The sequence below is a fragment of the Enhydra lutris genome, unplaced genomic scaffold (genome assembly GCF_002288905.1).
Source record: "Enhydra lutris kenyoni isolate GAN:26980312 unplaced genomic scaffold, ASM228890v2 scaffoldscaffold28, whole genome shotgun sequence".
NCBI classification, from domain to species: domain Eukaryota; kingdom Metazoa; phylum Chordata; class Mammalia; order Carnivora; family Mustelidae; genus Enhydra; species Enhydra lutris.
In genome coordinates this window covers 11,369,937-11,389,223 of record NW_019154112.1, presented here as the reverse complement: position 1 = coordinate 11,389,223, position 19,287 = coordinate 11,369,937, and the positions used below count along the sequence as shown (strand labels likewise).

The following is a 19,287-nucleotide window of genomic DNA, read 5'->3' as shown; positions in this document are numbered from 1 at the left end:
TATATAAAATAAAGCTATTTATGGAATTTGTTTTAAATATTCCAAATAATGTATTGTTGATGATTACATATATGCAGTAAAAGTGAAAAAATACAGACTGAATATATAAATACTACATTTAAGAGAGTGGCTCCCTCTGGGACAGAAATAAAGGGGAAAATACAGGAAATATCTTCTTTGTAAATGTATTTTTTTCATTTTGGGTGCCTGGTACACAGAGGTTTGCCATATTCTGCTTTATGTTTTCTGTAGTTGTTTTTTTTTTTTTTTTCAAAGTAAAAAATATACAAGCTATTGTGTGAGAAAGATATATGCCCAGAAATGCAATGGTGAACATCATTTTGCAAAAATGCTTTTTGAGATTGGAATAAACCCAACATACCTAACGCCTAGTGGCAGTGTTTACTTTAACCCTCAAGTATTCAAGGATCTTGGTAGATGCTAAAAGAAAGCACAATATTGGAACTCCTCCAAAGTCTGATTTAGTGATCTACTTCCTTTCTGTAGTATTATTTCTAAATTGTATTTTCTGAAAACACTTTTTATATGTCACATACAAACCCCTCTTCAAGATCTCTGACCAGAATGTCTTAGCCATTCCTAAGCTGCTGTTACCACATCAACGAGAATGCCTTCTTTGTCCACAGCCAGTCATTTAAGTGATCACGTAAATGCTGGCAACAGCTGAGAGACTCACTTTTCTTCCTATGGCTCCCCCACTCCTTCACCTCCCCCCACCTAAAAAAAGAAAGAAGTGTCTTGAGATCACAGGCGTCTGGATTATTGTGACAGTTCAGCAATCTCAAGTCTTTAAGAAAAGAGGAGGGTGAGCGCCTGGGTGGCTCAGTTGGTTAACCAATCTCGTGTCTTTAAGGTCTTTTGTAAAACAAGACACAATTGTAATTTTTTCTTCTCCGGACATCTTTTCTTGAAAAATAATTTTGGTCTCACATTAATTTTAAATATCATGACACATATAATGGATTTCTGAGAGAGCTGAAGGCATCGCAGAGTGCTGACAAATACATTATTATGCTAACAGTCTAACTAGTTTTACATTGTCTCTTGGATGATAGTAGATCAATTCCACCGTGGGTAGGAGCACAAGCCATCGTGCTCTGAAGCGGACAGTCACAACAGTACTCATCTGACCTCATGCAAAATCTCTCTTCTGCTTTTTCTCAAAAGGGTGAAAATGGACAACCAGGATTCCCAGGGTCCATTGGCCCTAAAGGTCAAAAAGGAGAATCGGTAAGTATGAAAGCTTTTAGGACAAAGGAAGAATATTTTTTAAAAAATAGAATTAAAAGTATTTTTCCAAATCAGTTCTAATTCCATGAGCCTTGTTTGCCAGACCCTGCCTTGGCAAACAACCACAGATCAGATATTTGAGCAAGCTCTTTATGCAAGGCATAAGGTCACTTAGTCTATTTTTAAAAAATGAGATAGGTAGGCTGTTATCACCCCTATTCTTCACAGAAGGCAACTGAGGCCCAGAGAGGTTAACTAAGTTGCTCTAGGCCACACAGCCAATTAACCAGAGAGGTTAACTAAGTTGCTCTAGGTCACACAGCCAACTAACCAGAGAGGTTAACTAAGTCGCTGTAGGTGACACAGCCAGTTAGAGCTATGAATCCCACTTAGGCGGGGATTCTAATACACAGGGTCTAAAAATTACGAAACCGCCCTGCTATAACTAAACATTGTGGCTATAATAAATAATAAAGTCAATATATCAAAGACTGTGGCTAATATATCCAAAAAATTAGAAAGGTGTATCTGCTTTCAGTATATTTTCTGAATTTTTTTCCTTCCTTGGTTTTTATGAGATCAAACTAGCTTCTCAAGCCACTTTTTAGTATTACTGAGGCCACTTTCTTTCAAGGCGTAGTTCTTGTGGTAGGAGAAAACCTAAATCATCATTTATACTCAAATCAGACCACCTAAAGAGATCACATGAATCCTAGTTAAAAATAACTTTAGTCCTGCTAAAAAACAAAAACAACCTACAGCGGCCCGTAAGAATCAGCCAGAATTAGACTTAATGTTTTATCTTTATTCAAAAGTGTAATACTTTTTAAAAATCACTTTTCCCTTTTTGCTTGCCAGGGGGAACAAAGGACATTGGTTTAGCAGGGGTGGTGAACGCAGAGGTCACAAAAATGCCTGTGTGCCAAACGGGAGTAGTAGAAGCAGCGTTTGATATTACAAAGCCAATATCTCCCTGTGCTTCTGCTTTAAAAATTAGGCTTGTTGGGCAAGGAGAGTAATTTTGCAGGCAGAGGCAGACTCAGGGCTGTCACCCGAGTTCCCCAAGTTGTCCTGCTTTCAGTGATCATGCTCACTCACCTTTAGTGTCTAGTCCAAGCTTCAGTTTCCACCTGTAGCACACGACCGTCTTTAACGGGGCTTCCGGACTTCATATTTCCAAGGACGCCTGAGAAACTCCCATTCCACAAATCCAGCCCGATGGTTGCTGCCCCTTCTACCTGCCTAATTACTCCTGATACGCCTTATTTGTTGGCAACTCTTACCATTGCCTCGCTGCTTCTCTAGGTCTACACTGTCTCCCCTCCAAGCTTGAACATTGGCTCTCACCTCTTTTTTTTTTTTTTTTAAGATTTTATTTATTTATTTGACAGACGGAGATCACAAGCAGGCAGAGAGGCAGGCAGAGAGGAGGAAGCAGTCTCCCCACAGAGCAGAGAGCCCGATGCGGGGCTCGATCCCAGGACTCCGGGATCGTGACCCGAGCTGAAGGCAGAGGCTTTAACCCACTGAGCCACCCAGGCGCCCCTGGCTCTCACCTCTTAAACTACACGGGACACAGGGCAGACCCAGACTGCGCACTGTCATAAATCCTATTACTGGAAAGACAGGAAAAGCAGAAAAGGGGAGCTTCCAGTGGTTTAAGAGCAGTGCTTCCCAAATGCAGAACATGCACTTGACTCACCTGGGGCTCTTTTGAAATGCAGGGTCTCTTTGGATAGGGCTGGTGTGGGGCTGAGAGGCCGCACTTCTCACTGGTTCCCAGGTGATGCTCGTGCTGTTGGTCCAGGGCTCATGCTCTGAGAAGCAGAGGCTGGAGGATCTCACAGCTCTTAGGAAATCACTCTGGATTTCCCTCCCACTGCAGGTGTCTGGGGGCATCTCACCTACCTCCCTGAGGTTATCTTTAGCCCCACCTGCCTTACCCAGGAGAAGCAGACTGCTTTTCCTTTTACCTTTTCTGCTTGCCAAGTCCCTCTTCATCCTTTAATGATTCCATGTCCCTTATTCAGTAGTCCCACCTTGTGCAAGGGGGATAAATTCAAAGACCTCCAGTGGATGCCTGAAACTGCCAACAGTACCAAACCCTGTACAGATGACCCTGAACAACGTGGGAGTTAGGGCATCAACTCCCAGTGTGGTTGAAAATCCACATAAAGCTTTTGACTCCCCCAGACTTAATTACTGATAGTCTACTGTTGACCAGAAGCCTCACCGATAACCCACAGTTGATTAACACATATTTTGTATGTTATATGTAATATATACTGGACTCTTACAATAAAGTAAGCGAGAGAAAAGAAATGTTACTAATAAAATCATTAAGAAAAACACCATTTTACCATACTGTACTGTAAAAAATCCACATGTAAGTGAACCATGCAGTTCCAACCTGTGTTGTTAAAGGGTCAAGTGTATATACTAGGTTTTCTCATATGCATACAGACCTATGAGGAAGTTTATTTTATAAACTAGGCACAGTATGAGATTATCAGCAATAATAATAAAATTATAATGATATACTGTAAAAAACTTTATATGAGTATGATCTGTCTCAGAATATCTTGTACTGTACTCATCCTTCCTCTTGTGATGATGTGAGATGATAAAATGCCTGCGTGATGGGATGAAGGGAGGTGAATGACGTAGGCCTGGTGACATAGCGTCAGATGACTACTGACCTGATGATTTGTCGGAAGGAGGGTCATCTGCTTTCAGACTGCTGCTGACTGTTGGTAACAAATCATGGAGAGTGCAGTCACAGAAAAGGGGGGGAACTACTGTGCATCTCTGCCTGCCTTCCTCTCTGCCCCCCACATAAGAGAAACATTTTTTTTACATTATTATACAGAGCAGTTTAGCGCTTTGTGGTCTCAACCTTTCTATTCCACAACAGAATCTGGACGTGACATGGTAAAATAACCAGAAGGCCCAAAAAGAGGAATAGTTTTTATCCAATTTGAATTCTGAACTACTTATGTTGAATGGCAGTTTCTCCCCCACTACTGGACATTTAGATATGACTACGTGTGCCACATATTAGAGCTTAGAGTTATGGATGAGTTTACAGATAGAGAAAGAGAGGTGACCAGATAGTAGTCATTGGAGCAAGGACTAAATATCAAGTCTTGAAACAACAAGGATCCTGGTTTGTTTTGGTTTTTTTGTTATTGTTGTTTTGTTTTGTTTTGTTTTTACTTTAATCATGTGGCTTCACAGTGGCTCTAAATAACCATGATATAATATCATGCTTATATAATATATAATATATGTACTCATACAATATAAGCAGTGCAACATAAGCAAAAATAAACAGTTATATAAGCAATGTGGCCCATTGCTCATATCTAAACAACATCATATCTTCTCTTCAAAATCAAGTAGAATTTTTTGAATTAAGGCTGAAAGACAAGATAAATAAAGCCCTGATCTAATGTTTAGCAATTAACCAACAAAAGAGATTTAGTCACATTGGCTAGATACAGGACATAATAGAGGAGGCTAAGTTGTGCTAGGTAACAAATTAACCCTGAATTTTCTGTGGCTTAATGCAAGAAAGGGCTTTCTCTTGCTCATGCTGCGTGCCCAGCATGGTTGGGTCAGGAGTGGATGCTGACATCCACTGCACTCAGGTACCAGGCTGATTACCACCAGGTAACTAAGCTTCTGGAATACATAAACCCTCTCCATCACCATGCAGGGAAAGTGGGACTGGAGAATCATGAATGGGCTTCTCCTTGCCTCAGCCTGCAAGGAATACATGTCACTTCTGCTCACGTGTCATTGCCAAAACTAGCCAGATGGCCCCAGAAAACAGCAAGGGCGCGGGGAAATGTGGCAGAAGAGAGCTGAGCCCTGCCTGAATCCCTAGCACACAGGACATGAAGTGAAAACCACAGGGATTCACTCACTAACCACTTACCTCCCAATAGCGATTTGTTTAGGGGACTCACAGTCCCTAAGGGGACCTTTAAGAAGAGTATTATCTACCGTCTGGTTCTCATACTTTCTCTTGACTTCCCTATGCAAAAGAAAAAAAAAATTAAATAAACGGTTTCCATCTTATTGTCAATTCACTCAATTCAAATCAAAAGTAAATCAAATTACATATCAAATCAGACTGAAACCAAAGCCCAAGACTGAAGTCAGGCTATCTAGGTTTAAATCCTGAGTGACCTCCCACTGGCTATATGACCTGGGGGGAATCATTTAACTTCTCTGTGCCTCAGTTTCCTCATCTGGAAATGGGTGTCTAGTCATATGTACTCCAGTGACATATAAGAATTAAGTAGAACTATGATTAGATCAGCGCTTGATCCATTATAAGGATTTAATGTGTATCAGCTATTATTGTTATATCTGCATAATTGAAATTCTCTAATTTAATAAACTTTTACTGGGCACCAACAGAGTACACCAGAAATGCTGTGATAGTCAAGATGAATTATATCCCTACATTCACAGAGTTTATAGGCAAGATAAACAAGGAGACATAAAGTGTGTGAGTGCTATTTTAGAGGAAATAACTCACAGTTACTCAGAACTTTTTGAATCTCTTTCCTCATGCTGAAAATGAGACCATATCTTCTTCACAGCATTGTTGTGAAGAGTAAATGAAATCGTGCCCATGTAACTTCAAGAAGAGAAGTGTGTGTGTGTGTGTGTGTGTGTGAGAGAGAGAGAGAGAGAAAGAGAGAGAGAGAGAGAGAGATCATCTCCGTGAATCATGCAAGAGAAAGCTTTGGCCTTGGGCAGCATTCCAATTTGTTCCACTCAGGATTCTCGAAATAGTATTAACATGATTAACTTATTGTTCACTAGGGGATACGAAAGAGTTTTTTAATTAATTCTCAGATGCTTCCTTTAAACTGTGCAAGCAGACTGTGTGACATTCTGAGTCATTTTAGAGGCTGCTTTGTGACAGAGGTCTGATTTTGGCCTGCAGGATTTATCTATATCCAGTTTTGGAGAGTTTCTTTCTCAAAGTGTTCATAATTGACTCTGTTTTCTGCCCATTTTCCTAGGGAGAACCTCTTACTAAAGGTGAAAAGGGAGATAGAGTAAGTAGATGTTTTATCGCTATCTCGGGTTTTCTACTCCATTGATTTCTATCTCTCTGATTTCTCAAATGTTTACTTTGGAGTCTAATAGGTTTGATAAAATAAGCTCTCTGAGCATTTTACTTTTTCCTCTGTGAATTTTGACTTATTTTAATAAATGAGAAATTTTAAACCTTGTTAAATTTCATCATGTGATGACCGCTTTGCCATTTGGCTTAAGTACTGAATATATTTTCTTTCACCATTACTACCTGTGATTGGATGTAAGTATTTTGAAAGATGTACACTTATGATATCTAAAATACAAAATAAAAATGCAAGATATAGTTTTTTCAAAAATTTGTTAATGATACAGATTTTATTTATCAAACAAGATGATTTTATCAAAAGGTTCAATAATAAGTCATGGAAATAAGAAAAGCAAACTCATAGTAGCCAATATTGTCCTCTTTTGTGTAACCTTAATTTTTTTCTGGGTTTTTTTTTTTTTTATTAAGTACCTATACCCAATGATAGAATCATCATAATATCAACTTAAATTTCAATCTTTCTTTTCCCCCCTTCATCTGAGGTTTTAATCCTCTGAGATATAAGATTAGCTGGTGGCAAGTCATGAAAATGTCATCTAAGTGGAGAATGCAGTGATTGCTAATGAACTATGGTGATTATAGAGTCTAAGTGATACTGGGGGAAAAAAACTGTTTTAAAAGGAAATCCTGAAACCAACATTACACTATATGTTAACTAACTTGAATTTAAATGAAAGAAAGAAAATAAGGAGCTATTGTTCACATCTTAGCAATCAATATTTTTTAAAGATTTTATTTATTTCTTTGATAGAGAGAGAAAGATCACAAGTAGGCAGAGAGGCAGGCAGAGAGAGAGGAGGAAGCAGGCTCCCTATTGAGCAGAGAGCCCAGTGTGGGATTCAATCCCAGGACTGTGAGATCATGACCTGAGCCGAAGGCAGAGGCTTAACACACTGAGCCACCCAGGCACCCCAGCAATAAATATTTTAAATCATGTTTTAGAATGACCTCCCCTTGATTTCATCATGTCATCCATAATTCCCCTAGATTATGTTACTTAGTAGAAATGCAGGTGAATTCAAGTATTAGAGATACTCATCCCCGTCTAAGTTTAAACATTACATAAATGGTGATTTTTTTTTACAGGGAGAACCTGGGCTAATGGGATCACAGGGCCTAAAGGTAATCTCCTGCCCTTCTTCATTGCATCTCCAACCTAATAAGATATTGAAGATTAAAGTAACCATTTCACTTTCCTTCCCACCCATGTGTTCAGGGCGAACCTGGAGATCCTGGTCCCCCCGGTTTAATAGGAAGCCCAGGACTAAAGGTATATGAGAAGTAAATGAGACAAAAGAAGAAATAATTTTGGAATCATAGCCATTTCTGTGTAAAACAAAGGGCTCTGCTATGCTACCCGTTTTCTTCAAAAATGTTCGCAGGAACATTATCATGTTTCCATGACGATTTCTCCCTATTGGCTGCATTTATTACATGTAGAGTATTGTGACTTTTGGTTCACAGTAGGGTTTTTAAACTCTTTTTCAAAGCATAGCCACAATACCATCCCTAAAAGCTTTAGAGTAAAGAACGTGAGCAAAACCTATGACCTTGAACTATATTCTTAAAGTGAATGGGAGTCAAGATTCAATCTCTCAGCCAGACTTATGCAGATGCTTAAGGTCTCACACAGGTCCCCAGTGTGAGATTCTGTAGGAGTGTCCCATGAAAAACCAGCCGTCTTATGCAGATGCTTGTGGTCCCCAGTGTGAGATTCTGTAGGAGTGTCCCATGAAAAACCAGCCGTCAGGAGGCGTGGGAAAGACTAATGTGATGCATTCCTACCAATGGGTAAGGCAGGTTATCCCGGTCTTGCTTGCTGGTGGGGAAAAACCCATTTAAAGGACAACATGATCAAACTATCTTTATAAGCCCAAAGCACATTTCAGAATTATTCAGAAAAGGTAGGATGATAGAAAGCCTGTCTTTCTACAGATAAGGTCACACCATGTTTTACATATATTCGGCTACAATCTATTTTTTAACAGAGTTGAAAGACATTCACCTTCTCTTTTAGGGTCCACAAGGACCTGCAGGCTCTATGGGACCCAGAGGACCATCAGGAGATATTGTATGTATAGCAAATACAGGTGTCTTTGATATGTGGAAATTAAATTTATGTCTTAAAGAATGTCCACATGTTTTCATGTGACTGAGTTATATTACCTTTTCCAAAGACATGGGTCATCTCTACTATCAAAACCAATCACACCTGATGTCAGAGGCTATTAGAAAGGCTAGTACCTTCCTATATTCATATGAGGTCCTTTTGAATATCATTAGCCTAATAAATCAGTCTTTGGAAGTCAAATTAACTACGTTATCATTTTGCACAGGCTTGTCAGTGTTGCACCACCGGTAACAGAGACTGGAAACATCAAAAGAAATAGGGAAAACTAAGACAGAAAACTAGCATTTTCATTATGCATGGCCATCCAAAAAAACACTTCTTAAGCTTCTGTTGTTGATTTCTTGCAAGAGCCTCTAAAAAGAGCGAGTCTTTTGGCTAAAAAGATTTCTCTAATGCCATTGGAGAAGAGTCCTCAGGTTGCATTATAAGCTAATTCTAGTGGTCTCATTATTCTGTCTCTGTCTGGCTCTCTCTTTCTCTCTCTCTCATGTCCTTCAAATATATTTTTCTATCCATTTCCCCAGCTAAGCCTTTTGTTCCTTTGACGACCTCCCTAGCCTGGCCTTCTGACAATTTGGGAGTTAAGACTCACCATCATCCTCACTTGAGCAAAATAAGAGAAATGATTGGCCATAACTTCTTGGAAACCGATCTCTATCTGGTCACAATTCCAGCACTTTCTATGCAACTATTAGAATCTCTCCTTTTCTCATCATCTTGGGACTAGCCCCATGACCTCCATGCTTCCTGACTGAGTCTCCAGAGGTCTCCTTTTCAGTGCATTTGTTCTCCTTGGCCCTTTAAACAGTCAGTTTGTAAGCAAAGCTTTGTTGCTTCCCCAAGCCATTTAATGAGCCAGCAGAGGTGTACCTAATGGAGAGATGTTATGAAAAGGGAGAAAGCACTGGTGACACAGGTGGAGACATAAGTTGTCCAAGAAGTGCGATTAGGTGATAGTGGCTGGAGCTGAGGAAGAGAAGAAAATCAAAAGGGAAAGAGCCACTGTTGCCACGCATAGTAAAAATGTGTTTTCTTATTTATCCCATCATCCTTCTAAATCATAATGTGATGCTACCAACCACCATCCTTCCACCTTTCCTTGGCAGTAATAATGGATGGGGCATTTGGTTCAATTCTCCCTTATTTGGTTTCTTCTCCATTACATCCAGGTCACTTCACTTGAAACAAGCCACATATTTTCACTAATGCGTTTTCCTCTTTAACATGCCCAAATCAGCCTATCCCCTCATAGTTTGTGTCTTACCGTTCTGTTCTCCAGACAAAGACTCACTGATAGAATTGTTCTTACAATAAGAGATATTCTAATTATTCTTTCCCATTAATTCTGAAATTTCTAGGGATTGCCAGGAGAACATGGTATCCCAGGAAAGCAAGGCATTAAAGGAGAAAAGGTATAACTTCCATTTTACCAATTTTGTAAATTAAGCAGCTTGGTAGGAGGAAGAAACAGAGGATCATAAGGGCTTTGGAAGAGTGAAGGGATAAGACAAGGCTGCCAGGACTGTGCAGGGGCTAGACAGACATAGAAATGAAGGCATGAATGATGCCCCCCTGGAGTTGTGCTCTATGACAGCTCTCATTCTGACACAGAAACACAATGTGACGAAATGAACAGACTTAGAGATGAAGACCTCAGGACTCAGAAAGTCTGTTTCAAGCTCAGCAGCCAACTCTAGAGTAGATCTAGGGAGTCCCGGTCTTTCAGGACCCATTTCTTATTGTCTATACATGGAAATAGTAGATTAATGTTGAACCTTTATTTGGAAATAACTTAAAGAAAACATAAAGACATCTAAAGAACTTCTGAATAGAGGCCCTTTTTATGCATATGTTTATATACATGCATATGGCATGATACTGCTAAGCTTATTGTCACATAACTTGCCATAAAATAGAAATGCATTTAAGATGACTAGAACAGTGCCTGGCATGAATGAGGCCCTCAGTACATATTGCTGAACAAGTGAATGAATGAGAAAATGAAGTTTGGCCATGATGACAAGTCAAAGCACTGGAAATGGAAACTACTGCCCCCACACCTCCCGCCACAAACCTGAGCAATGAAGAATCTTACCTTGTTTTCCTCAGGGAGATCCAGGTGGAATTATAGGCCCTCCTGGGCTTCCAGGTCCAAAAGGTGAGGCTGGTCCTCCAGGGAAAAGCCTGCCAGGGGAACCAGTAAGTACCAGCCCTTTTCTCCCTTGCAAGTTCATTAATTACCACTTGGGTGTTTCCAGTTTCAGATCACAAGTAAAGGAATAAGTTGAAGACTGCAGAAAAAGAAATATTCATCTTGTTCTTTAGGTCAGAGTTCTAACCTCTGAAAATTTGGTGCAGCTGAAGGGCTTTCTTCTGAAAATAAAATGCACATATCCATTTTACATGAAGTTTTGAAAGATTCATAGACCCCCCTGAATCTTCTGCATGAATCCTTTAGGGATCCAAGGAGCTAGTAAGATACACTAGTTTAAATCATAAGGCTTCCTAGGACACTATTTTAAAACAGAACAGCCTGAAATTTTCTTTCCAGAGGCTTTGCAGGGAAAGCCATTCATGGTCATTTGCAGAAAATGTCCTTGTGGCCCAAGCAATTTCCAGGCCATAGAAGAACTGGAGAGCTGGGAAATCTAAGTAACCAATGTGCCATTTCACATAATCTTTTTTCTCATCCTCCTTGACTTTTCATATGAATTGTTGATAATAAATAGTTCTCATTCTCAGATGCCTCATTTTAAAGATTAAAATATCTTTTTTATTATTAAGGTTTCATTTTAATTCCAGTACCTGCAGTGTTATATTAGTTTCAAGTATACAATATAGTGGTTCAACCATTCCATATATCATTCAGTGTTCATCAGGATAAGCACACTCTTATCCTCTTCACCTATTTCGCCCATCCCCCACCTCCCCTAAAAATGATAGTATCTTATATTTTAAAGTAACTATACAAAATCTATAACCTAGCGAAATATGTATTCTCTGTTTCTTATTCTTTTACAGAAAAGCGTTTATTCAAGAAGGATGAAGCAAAATGAAACATTTTTGAGTTATAACTTCTAAGATGATTTTAAACTTTTTAGAAAAAAGAAATGTATTTACCTCCTTTTTTTTATTCTTTTAGGGATTAGATGGAAATCCTGGAACCCCTGGTCCTCGTGGGCCAAAGGTATGAAAATACAGATAATTTCCAAAGACTTAATAAGAAAATCCAGCCTGGAATTTCATGTGCCCCGAGCCTCACACTAACAGAAGCTTCTGGTTGTACAGGGTGAGCGAGGACTGCCAGGCGTCCACGGTTCCCCAGGTGACAGAGGCCCCCCGGGGGTGGGGGTTCCTGGCCGAACAGTAAGTGAAATTCCATCAAGTTTTTGAAATCATGTCAATTCCGATAATCAAATAAAATCCAGTGACAAACCTGAATCAGGAGAAAGGAATGAAATGGTCAGAGGAGGAAACTAAAATAAGCACGAGTCAGAGGAAGACAAGTGATAAGCATTGAGGTTACATCACTGAGCACAGGGGCAGTGCTGACTGTTTTCTGACCGCAGATGTCGGTCTCACAACGGCTTTGGAGTTAGAAGCAGTTATTTAACCCTTTATTTCTCTGTTCTATATATTAAAAAGTACAAATGAGTGTTTGTAAGAGGATCCAAGTGCCTAAGATTAGGTTTTATATATTACTATTTGTTTTTAGTGAGAATAAAATTGAAAGTTGATATTATAAGTGAATGGAGCATGTCTAAACGAGATGATGTCAAAAATCTTTAAGTAATATCTTCAGGAAGAGAGACTAGAAGTCATTTATAAGAGGGAAAACAGAGCATGGGCAGTTTTGTAATGTGTTTTAGCTACGAGGACAGTGCCTGGTAACAATGGGCTCTGTATGCACACTTGTTGACTAAATAGTAATAGGAGAACTTTTTATTTACTATGATAAAAACATAAAGATTCTGGAACAAGAAAGGTGGAAATAAACACTAATTCTAGCTGCATTACTTCGGGAAATCAGCCTTGTAATAAAGTTATCCTGAGAGCTCAAAGAAGGCATAGTGAATGGTTACATTGTGTGTGATTGATTCTCTGGGGCAAGAATGTAAAAGACCACTGGAGATGGGCGATTGAACACAGTAACAGAACAGATCAGGGAATGATTAAAGGAGTGAAGGAGGTTGAAGCAAAAAGTTTTAAACTTTATTAATAACTAAGGGCACATTATAAATTAAAAAAAAGGTGCAAAAAGTAGCTTTGACAGTAACAGTGATATGAATCTTTATTTTAAAAAAGAAGACAGGAGATGTGGATGAGCAGTTGCTGAAGTCAGCTGCTGAGAACCCAGCCATGTACTTCCCGAGGTTGTCAGCTCCTCCTTCCATGGTCTGTGCTTACGTGGCAGGGAGGAAGCCCTCAGCGTTAGATTCACTGATCATTTCCCAGCCTCATGTTGCTTGCCCCAAACTCCAATTTGCTAAAGTAGAAAAGAACGATAATTGATACCTTACTGCCTACTCCTGTAGGCAGAATCAGAACACTGGTTCTGGCAATTTCTTCAAAGGGGGAAGTGACTCGAGGTAGAAAGCCGAAAGGAAAGCAAGTCCTGAGCCAGTCACCCTGTCAGCAGCCAGTTTATGAACACATAGAATTTGGGTGCACGGTGTGGTCGTGAAGATACAGGGACAGATGATGGTACCGAGAGAGATAGCCTGGGCATCTGAGCAAAATCTTTCTGATGTTTCCAGCAACAGGCATCTGCTTAAATGTTTACCTGTCACCCAAAAGTCTTGGCTGACTTCACAGAGAGTTTTCAGGGGGTGCAAGGTTGCCAAGCCCTATTGTTCCATAAGTAAATTACAATACATAGCCCTTTATCCCACTTGGATAATTTATGACATTCTTAGAAGAATTCTGACTATTGGGTCTCATTCTACTCAGGGCTCCCAAGGACCAGCTGGAGAGCCAGGTATCCAGGTAAGCTGCTTAACCAAGTTATTTGGCACCGCGAATCCAGCTTGCTTACTTGGGGAAAATTACTGAAAAAACTGTCCCTGGAAGTAACTGTTTTCCCCCTCTTCCAGGGTCCTCGAGGTCTCCCTGGATTGCCAGGAACTCCAGGGACCCCAGGGAATGATGTAAGGACCGTCTTTACCTCCTCTTCCCCACCACCCCATTTTTTTTTAAGATTTTATTTATTTATTTAACAGACAGAGATCACAAGTAGGCAGAGAGGCAGGCAGAGAGAGAGAGAGAGAGGAGAAAGCAGGCTCTCTGCTGAGCAGAGAGCCCAATGTGGGGCTTGATCCCAGGACCCTGGGATCATGACCCGAGCCGAAAGCAGAGGCTTTAACCCACTGAGCCACCCAGGCGCCCCTCCCACCACTCCATTTTAATCCACACCTGTGCCACTGTGAAAAGATTTGAACATGATGATTCTGTTTTCAGGGAGCTCCAGGAAGGGATGGAAAGCCAGGTCTGCCAGGCCCCCCAGGTGACCCGGTAAGTCAACAGACTATGCCTGATTTATGTATCTTTAATGCACCCAGAAGCCAAACAGCCTACCAAGCAACTTTTACTGTCCAAACTAATTAGAATGCTCAGTGACTGCTTGGTGATTTTGTTTATCCCCATTATTTTGTAGAGGGGAAAAAATTTCAAGCTGCATCAGCATTTTTTTGTGTGTGTGATGAATACTTATTTCCTAAGGGTATAATTCAGCTGTACAATTTTGCCCCAGGCTGAACCATGGCACATAATGTCTCAATCCCATGGAATACTGAGTTAAAATATATAGGCACAATTTCTGTTCTTTCTAATGCTACTGACTAAATGAATTTCACTTTTCTAAATGAAAGTTTGCAGGTAAGTTACCTACAATATGATACGTATCCATTGATTCTGTAGCTTTAAAACGCTGAAATGATTAAATTATAAAAACCGGCCTGAGTGGGATCTTAAAAAATGGGTTTAGGCACTAAATATGTGTTCCAGAGTTTTATTTCAGGATGAACCTGGCTTTGAGCGATAGCGAAATCCCTTTAAATAGCCTCAGAATCGGCAGTTATAATTTGAGAGGCCATATGGTACATGACATTGTATTAAGAGTTTTGTATGATAAAATCCAAATCTGGCCTCTCAGTTCTTAAGTCTCACAAATCCTTCTCCCTCCCACACTGGTTGGGCCTTATGTGCCTTTATATGCTACATGCAGAGGCATATTTTGGCCTGAGTTTAACTTCACTGCCAAGTGAATCATATGTGTGCATCATCTAGGATTCTTATAAATTGTTACCTGGGTTTCCGGCATCTCTCCGAAAGGACATTTTAAGACATGAGTCTCGAACACCGCCTGAGTTCCCTCAGCGCCTCTCTCGCGAATCACGGAAGTCACCTGTTGGCCCTTTTGAACTTCAGTGAGAAAGAACATTAAGGCAGACTCATTCTAGACTTTTCTTTGGCCTGATAATTTGCTTGGCAGGGTGGTGACATCCTTTTATTAAATGATTCACTTTCGTGTATTATTTAAAGCCAAAAATATTTGAGGGTTGTTAGAAAAGCTACCCTGTCATGAAAGCGTAAAACAGAGATACAGACTCCAAACCACAATATGGGTGTCTTTACATGTTCGTTGTAGAGGAATAGTGAATACTTCCCAAATAAAGTTAGGAGTCCTGTCAACGTCATATGCCTATCTTGTGGTCTGGGACATAAAGCCGGCCATTCTGACAGTGAGGCTCTTAGAAGCCTCATGACAAATCTCAACTAGCATGACACTCTGAGGAAAAACAGCTACATTAGATTGTATGTTTGTATTCTATTATGTGCATTTATGTGTATAAATACATGTATTTGGATTTTTTCTCCTTAAACACAGATTGCACTTCCTCTCTTGGGAGACATCGGTGTCTTGCTCAAGGTAATCTGTTGCTGTATAAGAAATGGCCTGTTAATTTTTAGGAAAAATCAGAAAGGAAATCTTTACCAGAAATTGAGTTAATTGCTTGGCCTGAGCAATTCAATTTTTTAAAAGGCAGAACATCTTTAAGATAGCAAAAGGAACACATTTTTATATCCCTTGAGTCACTTGTACTAATCCCTCCAACTCTTCTTCTCTACCTCCTAGTCAGTTTGGGTGTAAGGGGTGGTGGGTGAAGGTAGTAGTTCTGAGATGAGCTACACGAAGGAGCAGTGTCATCAACACCCTTAAGTGTCCCCTTGAGGGACAGCTTTCACCTCATGGGTGTTTAAGTCCTGGCTCTCTACTGCAAAACCTAATCCTTCTCACTTGGACCTACCCTCGCCAGTCCCAGGATGAAAACCAGTACAGCTCAATAGGGCGATAGCTTGCAGGGCCGAACTTTGATGTCATGGGATTTTACAAAGTGAGTTATAAAGTTCCAAAGCCAACAACTGCCCTAACACCTGTTACTCTGTTAAATAAAAACTATCTCTATCTATTATTCATCTCATAAGGAATAAATCTGGCTACCATTTTTGTCTCTAATACTGCCCTGTGTTTTATTTGTAAAGCAGATGTGGGAGAATGATAACGCGATACTGTAAAGTTATGTATTTGTAATATTTTTTCATGGCATGCTAAGACTGAGTGGACCCAGGTGAAAAGCTGTCAATTCACATTATACTCAAACCTTATGTGTCTTGTCTATATGTGAATGGACAGTGTATATGAGTGCATACACGCACATACACACACTTGCACTTTTTGTGTATAAAAGTGATTTGTTTTATGTTCCTAGCATTTAGCCCAGTGGTTTGTACAATGACTTACATAATAGTAGGCAGGCAGGAATATTTGCTGACTTAAATCCAAAGATTCAAGAATTCTGGTATAAGTACTTGCTAGATGATTAAAAATTTGAGAACATATATATAAATATAAATGTAAGTATGAATATCAATATAAAAATAAATTACAGGAGGTTTCTAAGACCTTCAAAAGTCAACATTTTCTTATAAGTCAAAAGAGAATATTTGTGGGAATTTTAGGAAGATCTTATATGCGTTGAGTTACAGTTCCATGGCAGACAACACCCTGCTTTACTTACACCATCTTACTTAATCTTCGCAGAAGTCCTGTAAATCTAGACTGTGGTAGTATCCCCATTTTATACAGTAGAAACTGAAGTTCTGAGCAGCTAAGTAACTTCCTCAGAGTCACACAGCTAGTGAGCACAACAGGAACACAGGAACCCAGGTCCTCATGCGTTGTCTGAGGTTCTTCCCAAGAGCAGCAGTGCTGGAAATGGCAGGACTCTAAGAGTTAAAGCTCACTATTCCAGAATAGTTAGGATCAAAACTTGCACACTTCAGCAGAAATGAATATTCCCAGAGGATATAGGGGTGGTTTACATAATAGACAAAAAGACCAAATTGGGCTCTGATAAGAACCAGGACTCCAAAGGCCTCAAAAGTGGCCATAATTAATAGTTCCACTAGGGCAGCATCCCTTTAATGAGGTTCTGGGTCCCAGGACAGCTGAGGCAAGACACCTCAACTGAAAGTCCCATCAAACTGCATTCCATAGAAGGGGAAAGTTCGGAGTTCCCCAAAGCATAGTCCAAATACAGGGACTTAGATTGGAGATTGGATCTGTTAGGTCAACCTAATGTAATTTTAAATTCTGATCCTATTACCCAATGCATTAAGTCTCCATCTCTGTCTAGAGTCTTTAGCAAGCTTGGTCATCTGCTTTCTGTTTTCAAAAATATCTTTGGTTAGAATGTAGTAAAGAACTGACATAATTCCAGGTCCAAATGATACTCCTTCAGAGACCTCATGTGGGTTAATCTGTGTATCAGTCCCTCTTTGAATGAGACTGTACATTGGCTAATAATTGGTGCATTTTTATTCTCTCTGTAAGAAAATCTAAAGACTTTTTTCAAGACCTTCAATGAAATCATTTCCCTTGATTTGCCATTCTGGCAACCCTAACCCAAAGAAAATGGGGTCTGTTTGAAATGACTCTGAGAAAATTTTAGTGACTCGTAATGCTTACTGTTCTTTTATGTTTTATTAAAACAATCAATTGAATAATCCACTCTAAAATATTGCTGAGTGTTGATATACCAGGGTTTTGCTCTGTATTGATATGCCACATTTATTTGCTGCAGAAATAATTAATCTTCTCCATGATTTTTGGAATATAGAAAACTTCTTGGTTCTCATAACTTCCTGGCATCTCTCTCTCTTCATAGTTTTTCAGATATTATAAGTAATGGATCTACAATTATAAACATATTTCTTTTACTTCCTCTACCAACACATTAGCTCTGTGAAAAGATCCTGATGGCAAAATTTGTTCTGAGAGATGTTGCACACGCTAGCTCCCTTTTATATACACCAGCTCTAAGAATGGACCACCATGAAGAGAGCTCTTTAGTAATCCAGCGTTTTTTAGAGAAATTGCCTCAGAACCTTTTCAATAGTATACAGAATTAGTCTTCCAAGGAGGGTATTTTTGGAAATCAGACTTATTCTGGTATTCACTGAGCAAAAATACTGAGCTTCATTAGCCATGAGCTTTCTTGCCAGCTTCTCATTAATGGCAAGTTTCTGTTCCCTTTTTACATTTCAAGATCCTTCCCTTTGGTGAAAAGAATGGAAGAAGAGAGGCTGATACTGTCCTACCCTCTGTCAACTGTTAAAATTAAACTATCTCTTCCACCCAGTGATCCCTATTCTGTGGCTTTCCTGATCATATTCTTATTCTAACAATTTAAAAATAAGCCTTTTTAGGGCTTTTCACAAGCACTTTTTCTCTAGCAATGTGATAAGAAGTTTATCTTGTGAGCTCAGACACTTAAATTCAAGCCTTTCCAGATCAGCTAAAGGTTACAGAGAAGGCAATGGCAAGGTAATTCCACTTAGATTTCCTATCTGCGCTTGGATTTGACATATAGTCAAGTCCAAATCACTCAAATAATTATTTCTCACATAAGTGCTTCCACTGACAATGTTGGTAAACTGTGTGCAGGGTCCTGCAACTAATTTTGTTCTCAAAAGGAGAAATCCTTTCTTCACAGTTCTTTCTTTCTCTTTCTTTCCCTTTTTTCCTCCCTTCCTTCCTTCCTTCCTTGCTCCCTTCTCTTCTTCCCTCCTTCCTCTTTCTTCTTTTCTGTCTTCCTTCCTTTCTTTCTTTCTTCCCTCTTTAATGGTTTATACTATTAGTTCTATGAGGTCTGTAATCTTGTTGGTTATCCTGAACTTGAGTTCTGCCTCCCTTTTAAAACAGGCTGCTAAACAATTGAAACAGTTTGTCTTCCTGACTTACGTGTCTTTTCTTTATATATTTGGAATTTCTCACTTACATGGCATCATGGATATGCTTTGTATTTAAAATTTTTTATTTATTTATTTATTTTAGAGAGAGAGAGAGAAAGGGAGTACACACATGAGCAGGGGGTGGGAGAGGGAGACAGAAACAAGCAGACTCCCCACTGAGCAAGGAACTGTAGTGGGGCTCAATCCCAGGACCCTGAGATCGTGACTGAGCCAAAATCAGGAGCCACATGGTCAACAGACTGAGCCAACCAGGCACCCCGACGTGCTTTAAAAAAAAAAAAAATAGAGGGTCACCAATATCATAAACAGATAAAATTGTCTAGCTTCATATGTAATTTTTACCTCACAAAAAGTCGTCTTTGCAAATTGGATAAATTAAGTTTCTGAAAGTAGTGATGTAACCATTGCAGGATCGGTCTCTGAC

At 39.6% G+C, this 19,287-nt stretch overlaps 1 protein-coding gene across 1 annotated transcript in view; it reads left to right on the top strand.

Moving 5' to 3' along the window:
* The window catches only part of LOC111152319 (collagen type XIX alpha 1 chain), a 306,943-nt gene that overhangs the window by 238,073 nt on the left and 49,583 nt on the right, over positions 1-19,287 (top strand). The window contains exons 19-31 of the mRNA XM_022510811.1: positions 1,189-1,251; positions 6,294-6,329; positions 7,505-7,540; positions 7,635-7,688; positions 8,436-8,489; positions 9,908-9,961; positions 10,659-10,748; positions 11,692-11,736; positions 11,838-11,915; positions 13,500-13,535; positions 13,643-13,696; positions 14,007-14,060; positions 15,436-15,477. Of these exons, the coding sequence (XP_022366519.1) occupies positions 1,189-1,251; positions 6,294-6,329; positions 7,505-7,540; positions 7,635-7,688; positions 8,436-8,489; positions 9,908-9,961; positions 10,659-10,748; positions 11,692-11,736; positions 11,838-11,915; positions 13,500-13,535; positions 13,643-13,696; positions 14,007-14,060; positions 15,436-15,477 (696 nt within the window). The remainder of the gene's footprint in view (positions 1-1,188; positions 1,252-6,293; positions 6,330-7,504; positions 7,541-7,634; positions 7,689-8,435; positions 8,490-9,907; positions 9,962-10,658; positions 10,749-11,691; positions 11,737-11,837; positions 11,916-13,499; positions 13,536-13,642; positions 13,697-14,006; positions 14,061-15,435; positions 15,478-19,287) is intronic.